This window comes from Leopardus geoffroyi, chromosome C3 (assembly GCF_018350155.1).
Source record: "Leopardus geoffroyi isolate Oge1 chromosome C3, O.geoffroyi_Oge1_pat1.0, whole genome shotgun sequence".
Taxonomy (NCBI): Eukaryota; Metazoa; Chordata; class Mammalia; order Carnivora; family Felidae; genus Leopardus; species Leopardus geoffroyi.
The window spans coordinates 42,091,581-42,111,511 of NC_059338.1; the positions used below are offsets into that span (position 1 = coordinate 42,091,581).

Genomic DNA, 19,931 nt, shown 5'->3' on the forward strand with positions numbered 1-19,931 from the left:
TGATTCCACTCCAACACATAAAGTTCGTTGTAGCTTTTCTTCTTTTTTAGTTCCCCAAGGCACAATTCTCTAGTACTCCTTCTTCTCTTCTGTGCCTGAAATTTACCTGACACTCCTTGTCCCAGGAGATATAGACTGTTTATAGTCAATTAATATTCTCGGGGTTGTTATGGTTAGTAACGTTTCTGAGAAGAGTTATTTAAGAGGCTAAGTGTAAGGGAAACAAGGGAGATAATGTGAATATGAATGTTGGGGGTAAGGGAAGAGGTGGTTTTGGAGTACTTAGAAAATGTTCAGGCAGAAGAACAGCTTGTGTTAAGATCCAAAGGTAAGAAAAGTATGGCTGATGCAGGAAAGTGAATATAGTTCAGGATAGCTATATTGGTTGAGACATAGAGCTTGTAGTTTTCATGTCATTGTGGTTAGAAAAGATGCTTGATATGGTTTCACCCTTCTTAAATTTATTCAGACTTGTTTGGTGACCTAATATATGATGTATCCTGGAGAATGTTTCATGTGTACTTAAGAAGAGTGTGTATTTTGCTATTGTTAGATAGAATGTTCTGTAAATGTCTGTTAGGCTCATCTGGTTAAACTTGTAGTTTAAGTCCAGTGTTTGCTTATTGATATTCTGTCTGGATTATCTGCATTGCTGAAACTGGGTTATTGAACCCATTGAACCATTATTGTGTTTCTGTGTCTTCCTTAGATGTGGGGAATCAACCCCTTCTCTCCTCTGGGAGAAGCTGGGAGTTGGGAGTTCCCTCCCAATTGTCTGGCACTTTGCTAGGGGAGTGGGGTTTGTGGTGAGAGTGTGTCTCAGTCTTTCCTGATCATTTCACTAAGGGTGATGTGGGCATTTTCTCTTTCGTCTGATATGTAAGAGTCCTCAGCTAGTTTCTGGATTTTTTTTTTTTTCCAGAAAGGAATTGCTCTGTAAGTAGTTGTACAGGTGAATTCAGGAGCCTCCTATGTCACCATCTCAATCCATGTATTGTTTTAAGAGGGATGCAGCTACAGAGTATGCTTTAGTTGCTTAGGTGGTAAATTTGTCTATATGTAATTAGGAGCCAAAACTGTTATTTTTGGGATCAGAAATTGGTTTGTTTTTTTACTTGAATTGAAAGTGTTTTTTTCCTTGAGAAAATAGGAACTTTGCCACCTGTCCAAATCTCCTATTTAAAATATGCAAAATCACTGAACATTTTTAAAAATTTCATGTTAGTAGTCACTTGTTCATTTCCTGAATTTCAATACTTTATATACTTTTCCTTTGGTCTCATATTTCTCAGTATGATTCTGGGATGCATTTTATTAATTATCTATTAATGATTGGAAGAGTCTCTTTATTCGTTGTTGCTTTCTGGCCTAATTTGAAGAATACTGAATAGTCCCAAAATACAGAGGAGGAGGGAAACATATGAAACCCTGACTTTTAGAGAATTTGAGCTAAGAACTTATATGTATATATTTTAGTTGTTATGTTGCTTTGATATCAGAATAAAATTTGGGAATATAGAGGAAATTTTTCAATAATTTATGGAGCTTAAGGAATTAACAAAGAATAAAACATACCTTAATTTTTCGGTACTTTTTTTGTTAGAAACCTGTTTCCTCACTTTTTATATCTGATTGGAATATTGATGTTACATTCATCATAAATGCGTTCTATCTTTAGCTGCGTGCCTGGCACTTTAGAGAGAAATGAGATAGTTACATAATTATAGTTCTTTGAAAGCTTTATTCCTGGAATAAGTAACCAGAGTGGTTTTACTTCTTATGGTTCATTCTTGTACTCATCTTTGCAAGAAGAAAAAAAAAAAAGAAAAAACTGAAAATTCAGTTAAACTAATACTATTCATCTTGGATAATCAGATATTTTATATTTCTTTGTTGATAGTAACTCCGTTCTTAATAATATTTATGACCTGTTGCTTTGCAGAAGTGAAAAAGAACTGTGATTAGTAATAATTCAGCTGAAGGTGGATTTAACTAGATAAATTTAATTAGTAAGTGGATTTAAATAATGTCAGTCACTTTCCAATTATATGAAGTAAATAATTAGGTTATCAGAATTAGCAAGTGGAAACCATTCAGTAAAGAATAAGTAATTCTCTTGGAAATATCATCTGTATACAAATTAGTATTTTGTCATGATGATTCGATGAAGAACAGTGCTGGAAGAAAGTCCTTTATTTGTTGTCTTTCAAGGGAATTCATTTCCAAATCTCCCATCCATACTAAATCCTGAAATTGATTTGCCTTAGTAGTTGCCAGCAGGCAAGCAGTTCCTTTCCAAATGGTCTTGCCCTGATTTTTTAAAAGAAAGCTTTGTCTTTTGCTAAATCTGAATTTTGTTACAATGCTTTACCTGTGTAGCCCCCAAAGGAATAATCTGAGATACTCAAATTCTTGGTGTAGATGCTAAGAATGTGAGTAACAGGGTAATAAATCCTGGGGTGCCTGGGTGGCTCAGTCAGTTAAGTGTCTGACTCTTGATATCAGCTCAGGTCATGATCTCAAGGTTCATGAATTCAAGCCCTGCCTCAGGCTCTGAGCTGACAGTGTGGAACCTGCTTGGGATTCTCTCTTTCTCCTTTTCTCACTGCCCCTCTCCCGCTCTCTCTCTCTCTCTCAAAATAAATAAACTTTTTTTAAAAAACAAGGTAACAAATCCTTTTGTTTTACAGGGTAACAAATCCTTTTGAAGTAAAATTGTTTTCATTGTTTGTTGTCAGTGAATTGGAAAGAAGACTTGTCAGCTTGTGTATTATTAAAATTAATTTTTAACAAAAAATCCCTATGCAGTTATTGGAAGACACTTGTAAGGAGTTCAGAAAATTCACATTCCTACAATAAACTTTCAGTCTGATCTTTTTTTTTTTTTTTTTTTTTTTATTTATTATTATTTTTTTTTTTAATTTTTTTTTCAACGTTTATTTATTTTTGGGACAGAGAGAGACAGAGCATGAACGGGGGAGGGGCAGAGAGAGAGGGAGACACAGAATCGGAAACAGGCTCCAGGCTCTGAGCCATCAGCCCAGAGCCCGACGCGGGGCTCGAACTCACGGACCGCGAGATCGTGACCTGGCTGAAGTCGGACGCTTAACCGACTGCGCCACCCAGGCACCCCTCAGTCTGATCTTATTTATGTGAAAAGTATTTCTCAGCAGTTATATCTATAAGATGAAAAATAGTGATATCAGTGTTTCGTAATTGTCTCATTCTACGATATTCTTAAATTCTACCAATGTGATATTCATCATGCTAGCAATAATGTAACATTTATCAGTGGGTATATGAGCTAATTGGGAGGAAAGCTCTATCTATTTAAATTTAAAAATTAAGTTTATTTTCCAATTTCCAGTAACATTTTACTTATGTTTAATACTTGTCAAAATTTATTACATATTTATATTGTGTTGATGTAGTATGTTCTAATAATTCTAATGATAACCCAATCCAGAAGAAATTTTAATATTTAGAGCTTTATGGTTAGGAAAGTTTTTATATTTAAATTGTAATTTATATATACTTAATGGCTAGGAAGTATGATAGGATGATCAATAAATGACTTTCAAACCTAAAAATATATTAGAATAAATTCTGTAATATGAGTAGAGTAGAAATGCAAATTCAAGAAAACAAAATGGAAAAAAAAACCCAAAATGATATAAAATTTCCAACTGTTAAAGAAGAGCTTATGTGTATATTTAATAATGAATGATAGTAGTTACCATATTGTGATGGCATTTAAATTCCATTAAGCCACATTAGAAACAGTGTCATTTTGTTTTAAACTGTAAATAATTACAGTGCACCAAAAATTACATTTAAACTATTTAAATGTGTACAGAATCTTTTGTCATAACTTAAATATATGTAAGAAAGTTTTCCAAAATTCTTTTAGAGGTTACAGGGACAAAACACATTTGAAAACACTAGCATATAATACCTGCTTTACTATTGAGTTGCGCTCATGTTAGAATTACCACTATTTCATTTATTATTTTTTTATTTTTTTGCCTAGCAGACATTAGGTAAATATTCATTGAGGTGATAAATACTTTTGATTGTATCAGAGTTAGTGCCAATAATTTCATCTCAATTACATGTCACTGTCTGAATTAAAAGAATTTTTTGTTGTTCTACCATGACTATTTTATTTTATTTTATTATTATTTTTTTCAACGTTTATTTATTTTGGGGACAGAGAGAGACAGAGCATGAACGGGGGAGGGGCAGAGAGAGAGGGAGACACAGAATCGGAAACAGGCTCCAGGCTCTGAGCCGGCAGCCCAGAGCCCGACGCGGGGCTCGAACTCACGGACCGCGAGATCGTGACCTGGCTGAAGTCGGACGCTTAACCGACTGCGCCACCCAGGCGCCCCTACCATGACTATTTTAAAAGCACTTTTAATTAACCTCATCTGATGGAACCTCAAAATAGATCATAAAGTTTTGCTTAGGACCCTTCAGTGTAGTTGGGTTTTGCAGAAAATAGCAGCTTTAATTATGGAATAGGAAATTTGGAACTGCAGGGGGACCTAGAGATTGCCTAATGAAATGCTGTCATTTGTCAAAGAGAAAACAAGAGCCAGAGATTCACTTACTCAAGGTAATACAGGTAATTGACCATATCCAATATGTCACTAAAACCATATTGATTTCAATATTGTCTCTTGAATTTCTCCACTTCTTATCTCCAGTGACTTCACCCTAGTTAAGGCTATCATGGTAACTATTGTGCTACATCTGAGTGGTCTCCCATATCCCTTTATTTACAAAGCATATCTGATCACAATTATTCCTCTGCTTAAAATTCTTCAAAGATGTCTCGTTGGTCATAGGAAAAAGGCTAGCCCTTTATTTTTCAAGATCCTAACCAATCAGATCCCTGCTTGCCTGTTTGGTCTTAACTGCCACCATTGTTGTCCTTGCCCCCTGGATTCCATCCAGTCACATATTCTTTAGTTTCTCAAATGTACTATGCCTCCTTCCATAGCATCTATATGCTGTCCTGGCATATATGCTTAGAGCACTTAAGCTCTATCTAAATGCCTACTTATCCTTCAGATTTCATCTGAGGTGACACTTCTTCAGAAACTCCCACACCTCCCTTCCCTCAACTCCTTGCAGACTAGATAGATCCCACTGCTATTTTTTCTCATGTTTACATTTTCTTCAAAACCCATATTACGTTTTGTGTATTTGTGTGATTATTTGATTAAAGTCTGTTTCCTCAGGTAGAGTGTAATCTCTGAGGGTGGAGTCTACATGCATTTTGCTTATTATTGTATCCCTGGTGCCTGCCTGGTACATACAAGGGACTTAATACTTGTTGAATGAATGACTCCCAGTTCTATTTCTACTACACCAGTGATTTTAGAGTAACATTTTTATTTTTGAAATCTTCTTAGCCATATGCTTTATATAATTCACCCATCTGTTGATGAAGTAGCATTTGAGAAAAAATAGAATTTCAAGTTATTTATTCCTAATTTGTAAATCACACTTAAAAAAAAAAACACCTTTTCTCCTTAAAAACGTGAAATCAGTAGTGCTAAATATTCTTCCTATATGTGATGGAACACAGTCACATGTTAATTTTTATTCATCAGCTCTTTCATTTATGAGTAGTTTTTGAGAGGCTAAGAAGTCATAGCAACTATTGGATATGGAATATAATAAAAATATAAAGAGGTGATATTAAAGTTAGTGCCTCTCCAACTAGTGTTCCACAGAGTAATGTTCTTGGAAGTTTTGCTAGATACTCTACACCCCCTTTCCCATCTTTCCCCTGCCGTTCCCCCTCCACCCCAAAGAAAGATTATATTCTTATAAATAACTTTGAGAAACACAATATACTATATCTCCTTCTCATAGAATAATAACAATGCATATTAGCATAGTAATGCTTCTTTTTTTTTTTTTTTAACGTTTATTTATTTTTGGGACAGAGAGAGACAGAGCATGAACGGGGGAGGGGCAGAGAGAGAGGGAGACACAGAATCGGAAACAGGCTCCAGGCTCTGAGCCATCAGCCCAGAGCCCGACGCGGGGCTCGAACTCACGGACCGCGAGATCGTGACCTGGCTGAAGTCGGACGCTTAACCGACTGCGCCACCCAGGCGCCCCATAGTAATGCTTCTTTACCCTTAAAGCAAGGTTTTCCAGCTGTGGCACTGTGACACTTTGGACTGGATAATTCTTTGTTGAGAAGGAGGGGAGAGAGAGGATGAAGTCCTGGCCCTTGTAGGATGTTTAGCAGCATCCCTGTCCTCTATCCATTATATTCTAGCAATACCCTTCCTGTTGTGACAACCCAAAATGTCTCCAGACGTTGCCAAATAACTCCTGGGAGGCAAAACCATCCCCAGTTGAGAACTATTACCTTAAAGAGATCAGTTGACTTCTGTTTGCATTCATACTTCCCAAACTTACTTGAATTCCTTGGAATTCTTCTCCCTTCATCTCATACCTAATGTCCTGGGAAATGCTATTTTAAATAATCATTTAGTGAAAGTAAACTAATTCTACATTTTAGATTCCTGCTTAAAACCCTTCAATATTTTCCATTGCACTTAGGATAAAATTCAAACTCTATGACATGGCCTTCCCATGTGTAAAGGCCTTTGCCTACCGCCCTGATCTTAACCTCCTATCACTACCTGCTGTTCAGTTCCATAGTAACCTGCCTTTCAGGTTCTCAAGCACCCCAGCTCCTTTCCTAATCTGTTATTGCCACTCTTGGGAACTATTTTGCTCTTGCTCTTGTTCTTTCTCGTCCTTTAGGTTCAGGTTTCAGATTAAATGTCATCTCCTAAGATGAGATCTTTGCTGACCATCTCTTACCCTGCCTGAAGGATAGCTAAACATCCCAGTACCTACCTCCCTTCTTATACCCTGTTGCCTTCACAGCACTTTCCAGTTTGTAATTCTTCTTTTTATTTGTGTGAGTTTCTTTCTGCCTCAGTCACTTGAATGCACAGTCTTTAAGGGACAGGAGTCACATCCATCTTGTTCATCATTACTTGTATATCCCCATCATTTAGCACAGAGCCTAGCATCTAATAGGCACAATTATTATTTGTTGAATAAGTAAATGAATGTTTTAATTTGTCAGTGCATTTGGAGCTAAAATGTATTTTATTGAGATATAATTCAGATACTACAAAATTTACCCTTTAAAAGTATATAATTTAGCAATTTCTAATACATTCACAAATTTCTACAACTGTCCCTACTGTCTAATTCCAGGCCATTTCATCACTCCTCATCCCCTCCTCCTCCCCCCCCACAGCCCATGCCAACCACTAATCTACTTTCTGCTTCTGTGAATTTGTCTGCTCTGGACATTTCATATAAATGGAATGTGTGGTTTTTAGTGCCTGGCTTCTTCCCTTTGCATAACGTTTTCAAAATTTATCCATGCTGTAGCATGTAATAGTACTTCATTCATTCTTATGGCTGAATAATATTCCATTATATGGGTAGGCCATATTTTGTTTATACATTAATCAGTTGATATATTGACACGTGGATTGTTTTCACTTTTTGGCTATTACAAATAATGCTGCTATAGACATTTGTGTATAAGTTTTTGTGTAAACATGTTTTCGCTTCCCTTGGGTATGTATCTAGAAGTGGAATTGCTAGATCATATGGTAATTGTATATTTAGTTTTTTGAGGAACTGCCAAACTGTTTTCCAAAGTGCTTGCACCATTTTGACATTCCCACCAGCAATGTATGAGGGTGCTAATGTCTCTTCATTTGTGTCAGTATTCGTTATTGTCTGTTTGTCTGTCTCTCTCTTTTTTAATCCTAGCCGTCCTAGTGGATATGAAGTGGCATTGTGGTTTTGATTTGCATTTCCCTAATGGTTGTTGATGTTGAAATGTTTTCATATGCCATTGGCCATTTGTATATTTTTCTGGAGAAATGTTTATTCAGATCCTTTGCCCATTTTTTAATTGGGTTATCTGTCTTTTTATTGTTGAATCCTAAGAGTTCTTTATATATTCTGGATACTAGACCTTATCTGATATATGGTTTATAGATATTTTCTCCCATTCTGTGGGGGTTCTTTTACTTTCTTCATAGTGTTCTTTCAAACACATAAGTTTTTAATTTTGATGAAGTCCAATTTATCAACTTTTTCTTTCATCCCTACTGCTTTTTGTGTCATATCTAAGAAACCATTGTGTCATCTAAGGTCATGAAGATTTATGCCTGTTTTCTTTTGAAAGTTTTATAGTTTTAGCTTTTACATTTAGGTCTTTGATTCATTTAGCTGTTTCATATATGGCATGAGGTTGGGATGCAACTTAATTCTTTTGTACATGAATATCCAATTATTGGAGTTTCATTTTTCTTTAGTGTTTATTTTCTTGAGAGAGAAAGAAAGGGAGTATGTGACTGGGGGAGAGGCAGAGAGAGAGAGGGAGAGAGAATCCCAAGCAGGCTCCACCCTGTTAGGGCGGAGCCTGATGCAGGGCTCGATCTCATAAACCATGAGATCATGACATGAGCCAAATTCAAGAGTCAGACGCTTAATCAACTGAGCCACCCATGTGCCCCTGGAGTTTCATTTTTTAAAACTTAATAAATACATCATAATTTTTTGCAAACATTATTAACATCATTTCAACATTAGCAGTTTCAAAAAATAATGTATGAAGCACATACTGTCTACCAGACATTATGTTGGACATAAGATCTAAAAAGATAAAAAAAAAAAAAAAATCCCTCCCTTCAGTATCATAGAGCTGGAAATTAAGAACATGGAAAGTTGTAATAAAAAGTTGAATGGGGGCCGCCTGGGTGGCTCAGTCGGTTAAGCAGCCGACTTTGGCTCAGGTCATGATCTCACAGTCCATGAGTTTGAGCCCCGCGTCGGGCTCTGTGCTGACAGCTCAGAGCCTGGAGCCTGTTTCAGATTCTGTGTCTCCCTCTCTCTGACCCTCCCCTGTTCATGCTCTGTCTCTCCCTGTCTCAAAAATAAATAAAACGTTAAAAAAAAAATTAAAAAAAAAAAGTTGAATGGAACATACAAGATATTTGAAGAAATTAATAATGGTTTTAAGAAGTAGATTTTTGAGAGACTGCATGTGAAAGTAGAATGACAAGTCTCGTATAAAAAGAAAAATATTCCTGACAGTTGCAGCAAAAAGCACTTGATGGTGGTTGCTATGCAGTAGGGATGTTTTACCTTGATTAGTACTCTTAGAGTCATTTGCTATTAATTTCCTAATTTGGGGGTGGATGAGAAAAAAATTTTCTGTCATCTCCAAATTTGAGGTAAAATTTTGACCATAATAGAAATGACAAAGAAATCTGTCCCTCATTTTCTCTCCCTGTCTCTTTAGTATAGCTGACTTAATAGTTATTTAATTCAGAGCAAAGGGTTCTCTACAGCAGTGTTCTCTGAATCATTCTTGACCAATTCTGGATTTTTTTCACCCCTTTGTCTTCCAGGGATTTTTCCTGTTGATGCTAATCTTAGAATTGTTGATATGTGTTGTTAAGATTTGTAGTTATTTATGCTACCTTTTTTAAAAGTAGGCTTAATCTTTTGAGATTAATTACTGAATTAAGGACATGTTAAATTCATTGTATTAGTGTGCTTGGGCTGTCATAACAGAATACCATAGACTGTGTGGCTTAATCAGTAGAACTTTATGATCTCACAGTTTTGGAGGATTAAAATGCAAGATCAGGTGCAAGCTCTTCTAGTATGGCTCGCAGAGGGCCTTTTCTGGCTACTTTTCACCTGCCTTTCCTCGGTGTCCACACAGGGGTATTTCTGATGTCTCTTTCTCTTCTAATAAGGACACCAGCCCTTTTGGAATAAGGTCATCCTTATGACGTCATTTCATCTTAATAAACCTCTTCAGAGGCCCTGCCTCTGAATACAGTCACATCGAGGAGGTACCTGGGTGGCTCAGTTGGTTAAGTGTCTGACTCTTGATTTTGGCTCAGGTCAGGATCTCACAGTTTGTGAGTTCGAGCCCTACGTTGGGCTCTGTGCTGACAGTGTGGAGCCTGCTTGGGCTTCTTTCGTTTTCTGCCCTTCCCCTGCTTGTGCGCTCTCTCTCAAAATAAATAAACTTTAAATACAATCACATTGGGGATTAGGGATTCAACATTTAAATTTTGGGAGAGGGTGGCTGCACAGTTCAGTGCATAACATTTCAGTAACAAATAGATGTCACTTTTATATTCTTTATTTTATAATAAGAAAATATAGTGAGTTTCTGTAAAATTTACATTGTTACTGGAGGGGGAAAAATCCTCGTGTTACCTAGGTTCTCTACACCTGTATTTTCTCAACTCTAAAACGGGAAACTGGCTAGTTGATTTCTGAACACTAAAATTCTGTTTCTTCAGTTTAGGATTATTGATTCTAACATTATTCAGCAGATAGGTTATAGGAAGCATAATAGAAATGGATATTCTAGAAATCAGCATTCCACCAACTTCTCATAACTGAGGTGAAGGGCTTAATCATCCTGTTTTCATCTAAATTCTGATACAGTTAACTTTTTTTCAACTAGCTGTGCTGGTTAGATTTTACTATGTATAATTTAAAGATTTGTATGCCGCATGTTACTTTTTTTCCTTCCAGTTAATAATACTCTTTATACAATGTAATTTATTTATCATCCGTGGCTACATCTCATTGTAATGAATTCAAGCAATACAATGAATATAGATAGCGAAATGTGAGATTCCCTTTCATACCTTCTCCTCTTTCAAATGAAATAACCACAATTAACAGTTTGTTATGCATTCTTCCAGTCTTCTTTCTATGAATGTACATATGAATATTGATTTATGCACATATTTTTTCATAAATGAGATCATGCTGTATATATTCTCTTATTTAAATTTTTCATCAGCAGTGTCTTACAATTTTCATACATAACCAGGATGTATGTCTATCTTTTTTAAATGGCTGCATAGTGTTATATGATATAATTTATCTGTTCCCCTTTTGTTGGATGTTACTTTGTTTTATTACTATTAAAAACAGTGTTGCACGAACATCCCTGTGCACACATCCTTTTGTGCAGAGATTCCTTTAGAATATATTTCTTACATGTGGGATTGAACACACTGAAAATTTTGATGGCCTTCCTAAATGGATTTGCAAATTTACATTCTCACCAACAGGGAGCAAGAGTTCATTTACCTTTACCATTGCTGAAAAAATACTTTAAAATTTATTCCATTATGATGGTTTAAAAATTATATTTCATTATTTTGAAGTAACATCTGATATCTGGGCTGTTAAGCATCCTTTCTTTTGTTCATTGGCCATTTGTATTTTTCTATGGATTCCTTTAATGTACCCATTTTTCTTATGGAATATCTTGTAATACTGATTTGTAAGAAATTTTTAAAGTCTATTTTGCATGTGAATCCTTTATTTTAAATGTTGCAGATACATTTTCCCTGTCTTTTAACTTTGCTTCTGGTATCTTGTAGAATGGAGATTTTTCATTATGTGAGAACGTCAATCATTCTCTTTATGGCCTGTTTTGTGTAGTGTGTAGGGTACTTTCCCCATGTAGGGTTATTTAATTTTTTTCTGCTATTTTCTAATATTGTTTCTTTAACTCCATTTGGAGTTTATTTAAATGGATGGCTCAACCCTGTTTTTATATAGTCCATTCTTTCCTCACTGATTTGACGCTCCCTTTATCTTAATCTTAAATCTCTGTGTACAAGTTTCCCCCAAAATAGACTTTCCTATGAAACCTTTCATAAGCCAAAATGATGTATAGTGAAGATACTGTTACCATTAATTTATATAGAAACAATTTTTAGTGTTCCCAGGCCCCCAAAATATCCTCTCTTATGCTTTTCTGATACCTTAGGATATACTTTGGTCACAGATGCACAAAATAAATCAAGATAAGGCACAGATGCTCACTGACATGGTTCAAAGCTATGGTGGCTTGATGCTGAGATACTGAGTGCAGTTCTCGGGGAAGGTGCTTTGTGGGGTCACTCTCACTGCCCAGGGTCCTGGCTGCCTTTGTAATGGCCTGCTGCAAAACAAATGCTGAAAACTTTAAAAAACATTTTTTTTTGTAAAAGCAGAAATCCTCTTCAGGTTTCTTTTCAGTTAGCAAAAACAGGTACTGATGTTATGTCTTTTTATGTAAAAGTAAAGTGGTGTAACTTGAACTTTCAAAAAGGGAAAGTATCTGTATATGCAAATCTTTTTTTATGTATAATTCTTCCCTCTTTTTGCTATTACTTTTCTCTCTTTTTTGCTATTACTTTTTAGTGTTGCTGTAAGCTTGTCTTACCCTCTCGTAATTTGTGGGCATTAAGTTATATGGGAACCAGAAATCTACATAAGAGACTGCTGGTATTTTAGATAAAACAGTCTCTAGTTGAGGAAATGAAGAATTCTTATGAGATTGATTCATGAGTAGAATGTTACATACTTTAATACATAAAATTTATTATGTTTTAGTTTCTCAGAGGCTTATTTAGGTTTTTTGGTTTCTTTGTTCTTGGTAATATTTTATATAGTTGGATGTTGCTGAATATGCAACCTCTATATAAATATTAGTATGTTAAAATTATTTTTAAAACAAGCTATACTTAAATCGCTTTGGTGAACAACTTTATTTCCATCATCTCATGTTAATGTGTGTTAATGAAAGCTCTTTGTTAATAGGGAAACAAAGTAAGTATGACCAAGCCCATATTTTGGTTTTAGGTTTTCTTTCCTAACAATACAATGAAGAATAAAATAAAAATGAAAAGAAAATAGGTAATTAACTCTTATTTTAAATCAGCTACAGCTAGATGTTATTATAAGAGTAGCATCTGTTACCATGGATCACCTCTAACTCAAGGTCACCTTAAAAGAAAGCTTTGACCGGCTTTATACTTTGAAAAAATAATTCTCAGTGGCCTTGGGCAGCTATAGCCTTTAGTGTACCTAAATTACTGAGCTTACATGAAGAAGTTAAGAGTGGCCATCCTTTCTTCCCTGCAAAATCGGTAGAATCCTGCATTATCTATTAAGTTCTAAAGCATAAGAAATAAAGAAGTAGATATACAAATAAAACTTAAGGTTTTGTGTAGTGGTATTTTTTTCACATTTGCGTTACTCAAATTAAATGAATAGATTTGACATGCTTATTAGAACTTCATTTTTTTTAATTAAAAAAAATTTTTAATGTTTATTTTTGAGAGAGACAGACAGCGTGCGAGAGGGGCAGAGAAAGAGGGAGACACAGAATCTGAAGCAGTCTCCAGGCTCTGAGCTGTCAGCACAGAGCCTGATGCAGAGTTTGAACTCAAGAACTGCCAGACCATGACTTGAGTTAAAGTCTGATGCTTAACTGACTGAACCACTCTGGCACCCCTACAACTTCACTTTAAACTTTTGTTTTTGTTTAAAGTATCTCTGATACAAAGAAATAGTATATATGTAGGTGTTGCATATTACTCAAGGAAATACCATTTTCTCTTATTCCTGGATAGTTGAATTGTTTAAGGGTTTTGGGGATTGCACTAAGATTTGAAACATCTGAGGGACATAAAAGAGTCTATACTTTTTCCTAGACATTTTAAGCTTAGGATGCCCGAGAGATCCAGAAATAGGATAGTTCTGCATTATAATTAGCATCTGGAGTCTAGTCAAATCTCACTTGGGCAAGAAACATACCCATTTAGGCTTGGGGAGGTGGGTTTCCTGAAGCTACATATGTCTGTACTTACGATATTCAGTAAATTAATAGCTATATGATAGAACTCACAAAGTGGATCCAGCCTGCAGAGACATATATTGATTGGCCTATACTGTGTTTTTAAAATATCTAGATTTATGACTTCTCCTGAAAATTGGAAGATCTGACAACCTTAACTACCTATTGCCACAGGGCAGCAACTAGCTAGATGGACATATGCTCTCACTTGCCAGAATGCATACCACTCCTTATCCTGAAGATGTCTGTTGCCATTTATCACTATACTTGCACAGTCACCCATTTGCTCAGCCCACTTATGTTCATACCCAGCATCTGTAGCCTTAAAATATCTAATTTATAACCATCAGTCTACATTTTTCTATGCTGGTGCAGCTAAGTGAAAATGAGTTGATAGCAATTTAATATAGTAGGAACAATTGATTCATTTTTTTTTCCAGGAACATATTACATATTCATGTCTTCATTTTTGTTCCTTTTTTTATTCCCCGAAATACTTACTTTTGCTGAATCCTATTCATTTTCAACTCCCAACACCTTGACTCTTCCTTGATCACCTCTGTCTCCAGTAGCGTCTTCCTGTCCCCAAGTCTTAGAACACTTATTTTCTCCACCACTGTAAATTTATCATAGTGGAGATTTAGAGTCTCATCCAGTTAAAAAATGGCTGCATTCCTATAAAGAGGCCTTTTAGTAGTCTTTTCTTAATATGGTTCACAATTCATTGTTGTCATTTTGAATACTAAGAAAGTAGTAAGTTTAAATTTTATTTCCCTAATGTATTTTTTTTTTTAATTTTTTTTTTTTTTGAACGTTTATTTATTTTTGGGACAGAGAGAGACAGAGCATGAACGGGGGAGGGGCAGAGAGAGAGGGAGACACAGAATCGGAAACAGGCTCCAGGCTCTGAGCCATCAGCCCAGAGCCCGACGCGGGGCTCGAACTCACGGACCGCGAGATCGTGACCTGGCTGAAGTCGGACGCTTAACCGACTGCGCCACCCAGGCGCCCCTCCCTAATGTATTTTTTTAAGTTTATTTATGTGTTAAAGTTTATTTATTTATTTTGAGAGAGACGGAGACAGCACAAGTGGGTAAGGAGCAGAGAGAGAGGGAGAGAGAAAGAATCCCAAGCAGGCTCCATAGTGCCAGCGTGGAGCCTGACGTGGGGTTCAAACTCATGAAACTGTGAGACCATGACCTGAGCCAAAACCAAGAGAGACAGAGCTTATACAAGTGGGGGAGGGGCAGAGAGAGAGAGGGAGAGAGAATCCCAAGCAGACTCTGTTCCCTGCTAGGGCAGAGCCCAACTCGGGGCTCAATCCCAGGGACCTTGGGATCATAACCTGCGCTGAAATCAAGAGTCAGACGCTTAACCGACTGAGCCACCCAGGTGCCTGGTTTTTGTTTTGGTTTTTGTGTTTGTGTTTTCCCAATAGGCTTCACGCCCAACATGGAGTCCAGTGAGGGGCTTAAACTCATGACCCTGAGATCAAGATATGAGCTGAAATCAAGAGTCAGATGCTTAGCCAGCTGAGCTACCCTGACACCCTTTCCCTAGCTTTCTTAATTGACCTTTGGTCATTAAATTTAAATGTTTTCCTTGCTTTCAGTTACAGATGAGGACACAGTAAAGAGGTATTTTGCCAAGTTTGAAGAAAAATTTTTCCAAACCTGTGAAAAGGAACTTGCCAAAATCAACACATTTTATTCAGGTGAGTAGTTTTTTGATACAACATACAATAGAATTTCTGCTGTTACGGAAAGAGAAACTCTGCATGTCATTGTTTATTTAACCTTCTGATCATTATTTTAAAATGGTGGCTTGTTTTCCTTCCTATACTGCATTTAGGGATGTTTTCTATAGCTAAGGTAGGAATGCATCTGGTGCTTCAGTATTTAAGCCTAATATGGTCATTGCCTAGATTCTTTTGCAGTTGCAAGGATTTGAGAACCTCCTTGTGAACCAGTACTTTGTAGAGCTTCGCTCAAGTCCAGGCTAAAGCTTTAAAGACTCAGAAATTTGATTTTATCATCTCAAAGCTAAATTACAGCTAAATAAGCTAAATAAGCAGTTCCTGCTTATTAATTACATTTCTTTTGTCTTTCCATTGTATGGAATACTCATTTCTATCTCTCTAGAGCATTGTCTCCAGAGTGGCATCTACAAGATGCTATTGGAGTTGAGGAGGAAATACTAGAACTTCTATTTATTTATATCTGACCCTTTAAAATTCTGTTTTTTATATATGTTTACTCCCCTAGTCCTTTAACTTCTGTTTTTCTGTCTCACAGAGCTCAAGTTTCTTGACTCCTTCATCTATTCCAGTTGACAAGACCCCTCCCAGAATTACTTCCCTCTCTGTTAGTCATCTTAACCGTTTTGTCCCTTGTGCTTTTTAAATCCTTTTACCCTCATGGCTTTGTACTGCTTCTGCCTAGCAAAATTCCAACTGTGAACCAATCCAGCCTTTCCTTCTCCATGCCTATTCCCTGGGTGCTTAGGATAGCTGGGGGGAAAAAATCACATACCAGAACAAGTTTGGACCAGTGTAAATTCACTGTTACATTCTTAACTGTGTCTTCAAAGCTACCCACAGGTCTTAATCAGTGCCCTTTTCCATGCTCCAAAATGTTTTTCTGGACCCAACTCCATTGTCTTGAATTTTCTGACCCCACCATCTTTCCCATCATGCTCATTATACTATACTCCTTCCTTACAAATAAAAATAAAGGCCTTCAGCTCCTGTTGGTGTATAATACTTATGCAGATCTAGGCCACCCCTCCCCAAAAATACTTGTTCACATTCTTACCCTGATTTATTTCCCTCCAATCTTTTTAGAAAAGATATCCCTCTTTAGTCCATGGCAAATGTCTGCAACTACTGATTAAATTTTAGCTCCTCAAGACCTTGCGCCAGTAATTAGTTCTTCTAAGAATTAGTAAATAAACGCATCGTTGATTTTCCTTTTAACTGGTTTAATCTCCTTAGCAAGTCACTGCCTTTTAGCAAAAAAGAAACAAAAAAGGAAGCAAATGCCTTAGTTCTCCTCACCTCTCCCTTACGGCTAGACTTCCTAGGCAAAGAGAGCAGTTTATGCAGAGACACAGAGCCATGAAAGGACATAGCATGTCCTTTGCACTACACTGTAAGTACCTAGAATGCAGAGACAAAATAGCAATATTATTTGAAACTGTGCAGTGGATAGATTTTCAGCAAGGGGAAAATGTACAGAACAATTGCAATGTGCAAGAACAGAGATAATTTCCATAATTAGGAGTAGGAGTGAAAGAGGAACTAGCAGTGTAGACAGAGAAGGAGAGGGCAGCCATGTAATGAAGAATGAGGAAGAGGAAGCTAAGAGGAAGGCATTTGCGGGGGAAAGAGTGTTTAGACTGAGAAAAGGCTATAGGATATGACCTATGCCTGTAAATGAAAAATATAAAGGTCAAGTTTATTAGCTTTTTTTTTTTTCTGTGATTTTTTTTGGAAAGATCTCTGAGCCCAGTTCTATGTGGATTACTGAGATCACAAAGAGTAGATAATGCTTATTGGTATACAAAGAAAAAAAAATATCTACTGTTAATAAGATATACATACTATATGTTAAGTTGTACTAAAAACTGTATACACATGTGACCCATCACACCTAGTCAGATATGTGTATTTTATGTATGTTTGTATGCATCTATATATGTGTGTATATGCAGTATATTTAAATAATTAATATTTTTTCGTGGAATAATATCCTTACTATGTGTAGTATATATTGTTTTCTATAATTATTTCTCTTTGACTTATAATATGCCAATTTATGATCCACACAATTGCTTTTATGACCCCATATTGAGTTATAACCCTAGTTTGAAAAATGGTATCTTAAATTTCATTATTTTTCAAAAATAATTTTAGGCTTTCTACTATTGAAAGTTTGGAGGCTGTGATTAAATGACTTCCTTTTTCCTAGTGTGTTGGCAGGACCAGTAGGGCATGTCTCTTGATGTCACCACAGAGGAGGTACAAATTGATAGTCTTCAGACTGACTTTTTGCCAGGTCAGGAAGTGATGGGTAATATGAAGACATGATTGACAGAAATAGAATTTGGCACTTGTTCTAGACAGTATCATTTTCCTCCTTATTTAGCCACCTGCTCTGTGGCAGATTATCTTATAGACAGCAATCCCAGAGACTAGGACACAGAAAACCTATAAATAACTAAAATAACAGGGATGAGTTTAGCGTATAAACCTGCCTCCACCACTTATATCTCACAGATTATTTAATGGTCAGCTAATAATGGTCACTTTTAAGTGAGATATAGTCTTGACTGAAGCTTTTAAGTACCCCCCAAAAAATGCTATAAAAGCCAAACAAAACATAGAATGAATACTACTAAAATGTACATATTTATTTTCATACCAGTTCTGTTACCTACCAGTTATGTTTTGGATTTCTGAACCTTACTATTTTTTTAGAAGAAGTTTACCATTTAACCTTCTGAGGCCTCTATGTACCTTGTTGTAAGATGAGCAAATTCATTCCCAGTCCTCTAGGGTTCCACATGTAATGAGTTAGAAACAATTGACAATAGTTTGATGTCAGTCATGTAAGTCATTGTATTGCTCTTTATTTTACTTATATTAATATATAAAATCTTCTAGACCGTGGGAGGAGAGGGAAGTTTTTTTAAAGGAAGGCTCCTTTTTGGTGATAACATGACTAATTACTGAAGTCTCCTAAGTCTCTTTTAGTACTAAAAATGGCATCAGTTCTAGAGGCGATAGTGTCAGAGATCTTTTTTTGTGGTGATCAGTAATATCCTTTTCCATTGGTAATATTAATGACTTCATGTTACAATACCTTTCTCTTTGAACCAGTTTGCTTTCTCTCTCCATTCAAAGTACTTACCTTCCAAGCCATGTTTTTATGTGCCTACATAAAAACAAAATGTTAGAATGTGTCTGTTGCTTTTAATATTCCATTATTAAAACAGGCAAGCCTTTTTTAAAAATGTTTATTTATTTTGAGAGAGAGTGCTATAAGACCCAGGGGGGTGGAGGGGGTGAGGGGGAGGAGAGAGAGAGAGCATCCCAAGCAGGCTCTGCCTGTCGGCTCAGAGCTCAACACAGGGCTTGAATTCACGAAAACATGAAATCATGACCTGAGCCGAAATCAAGAGTCAGACACTTAACCTACTGAGCTACCCAGGCGCCCCAGTTGGAATGTTTTAAATAGCTAAGGGCTTCTTCCTTTGTTTCTAAACAGTCTGTTTTTTCTGACCTGTCCTAAATTTTTGGCTTCAATTATTCTGAATTCACAGCAATTTTATGAGCTTTTCTGTTCTTTACCAAAAAAGAGGGAGGGAAGTGGGAAAGGTAGGAGGGAAGGAATGAAATTACAGTAGTGTTATTCAGAAGTATGAAAATTATGGCATTAGAAACAGATATATTTCTTGGCTATAGAATATTTTCAGGCTTCATATATATGCAAGACCAGTTGGATAGTAGTTACTCAGAACTATTCCTATTACAGTTATTCCTGTAATCCTATTATGTCTATTTTTCTTTATTCTTACTGAATTTGAAGCATTGTATATTATTATGCCACTGAATGTGTGTAATAAAACATAAGTATCTCTTTCACTGAAATAGTAAATATTCATTTTACAAGTGATCATATGTATCTAGTACCCACATAGGTAAATTATGGCTTAATGACTGATATGTGTGTATGTGTTTGCTTGCATATGTATAAAGACATGGATTAAGTATATATTAATTAGCGTGATCATGGGTCTGTGATATTGTTTAAAATTCCCATTGTCCTGTTATTTTTTCCTACATCATGATTCTCTTGAGTTCATTTCAACAGAATCATTTACTTCAGAGCTATTAAAGAATGGGGAGGTGGGGAGAAGTTGGAAATTATTTATGTACTATCCACATATCCACTGTCCTTCTCTTCTGTCATATCATTTCTTTCTTTCTAAGACTGAGAAGATGGGCAATGTCCATGGTCATGGAGTAACACAGTTGCCGGATGGCATCTTAATAAAAAAGCCGACTGTCCTCAAAAGTAATGTTTTTTTTAAACTGTGGGTTGCAACTCTACACATGGGTCAGGGAATTAAAATACGAGGGGTCATCTCAGGTATTTAAAAAATATATATGGGCACCTGGGTAGCTCAGTCC

General features: G+C 36.2%; 1 protein-coding gene across 1 annotated transcript in view; it reads left to right on the forward strand.

Moving 5' to 3' along the window:
• XPR1 (xenotropic and polytropic retrovirus receptor 1) overlaps window positions 1–19,931 on the forward strand; it is a 218,168-nt gene that overhangs the window by 118,579 nt on the left and 79,658 nt on the right. The window contains exon 3 of the mRNA XM_045452568.1: window positions 15,351–15,452. Coding sequence (XP_045308524.1) covers window positions 15,351–15,452 — 102 coding nt within the window. The remainder of the gene's footprint in view (window positions 1–15,350; window positions 15,453–19,931) is intronic.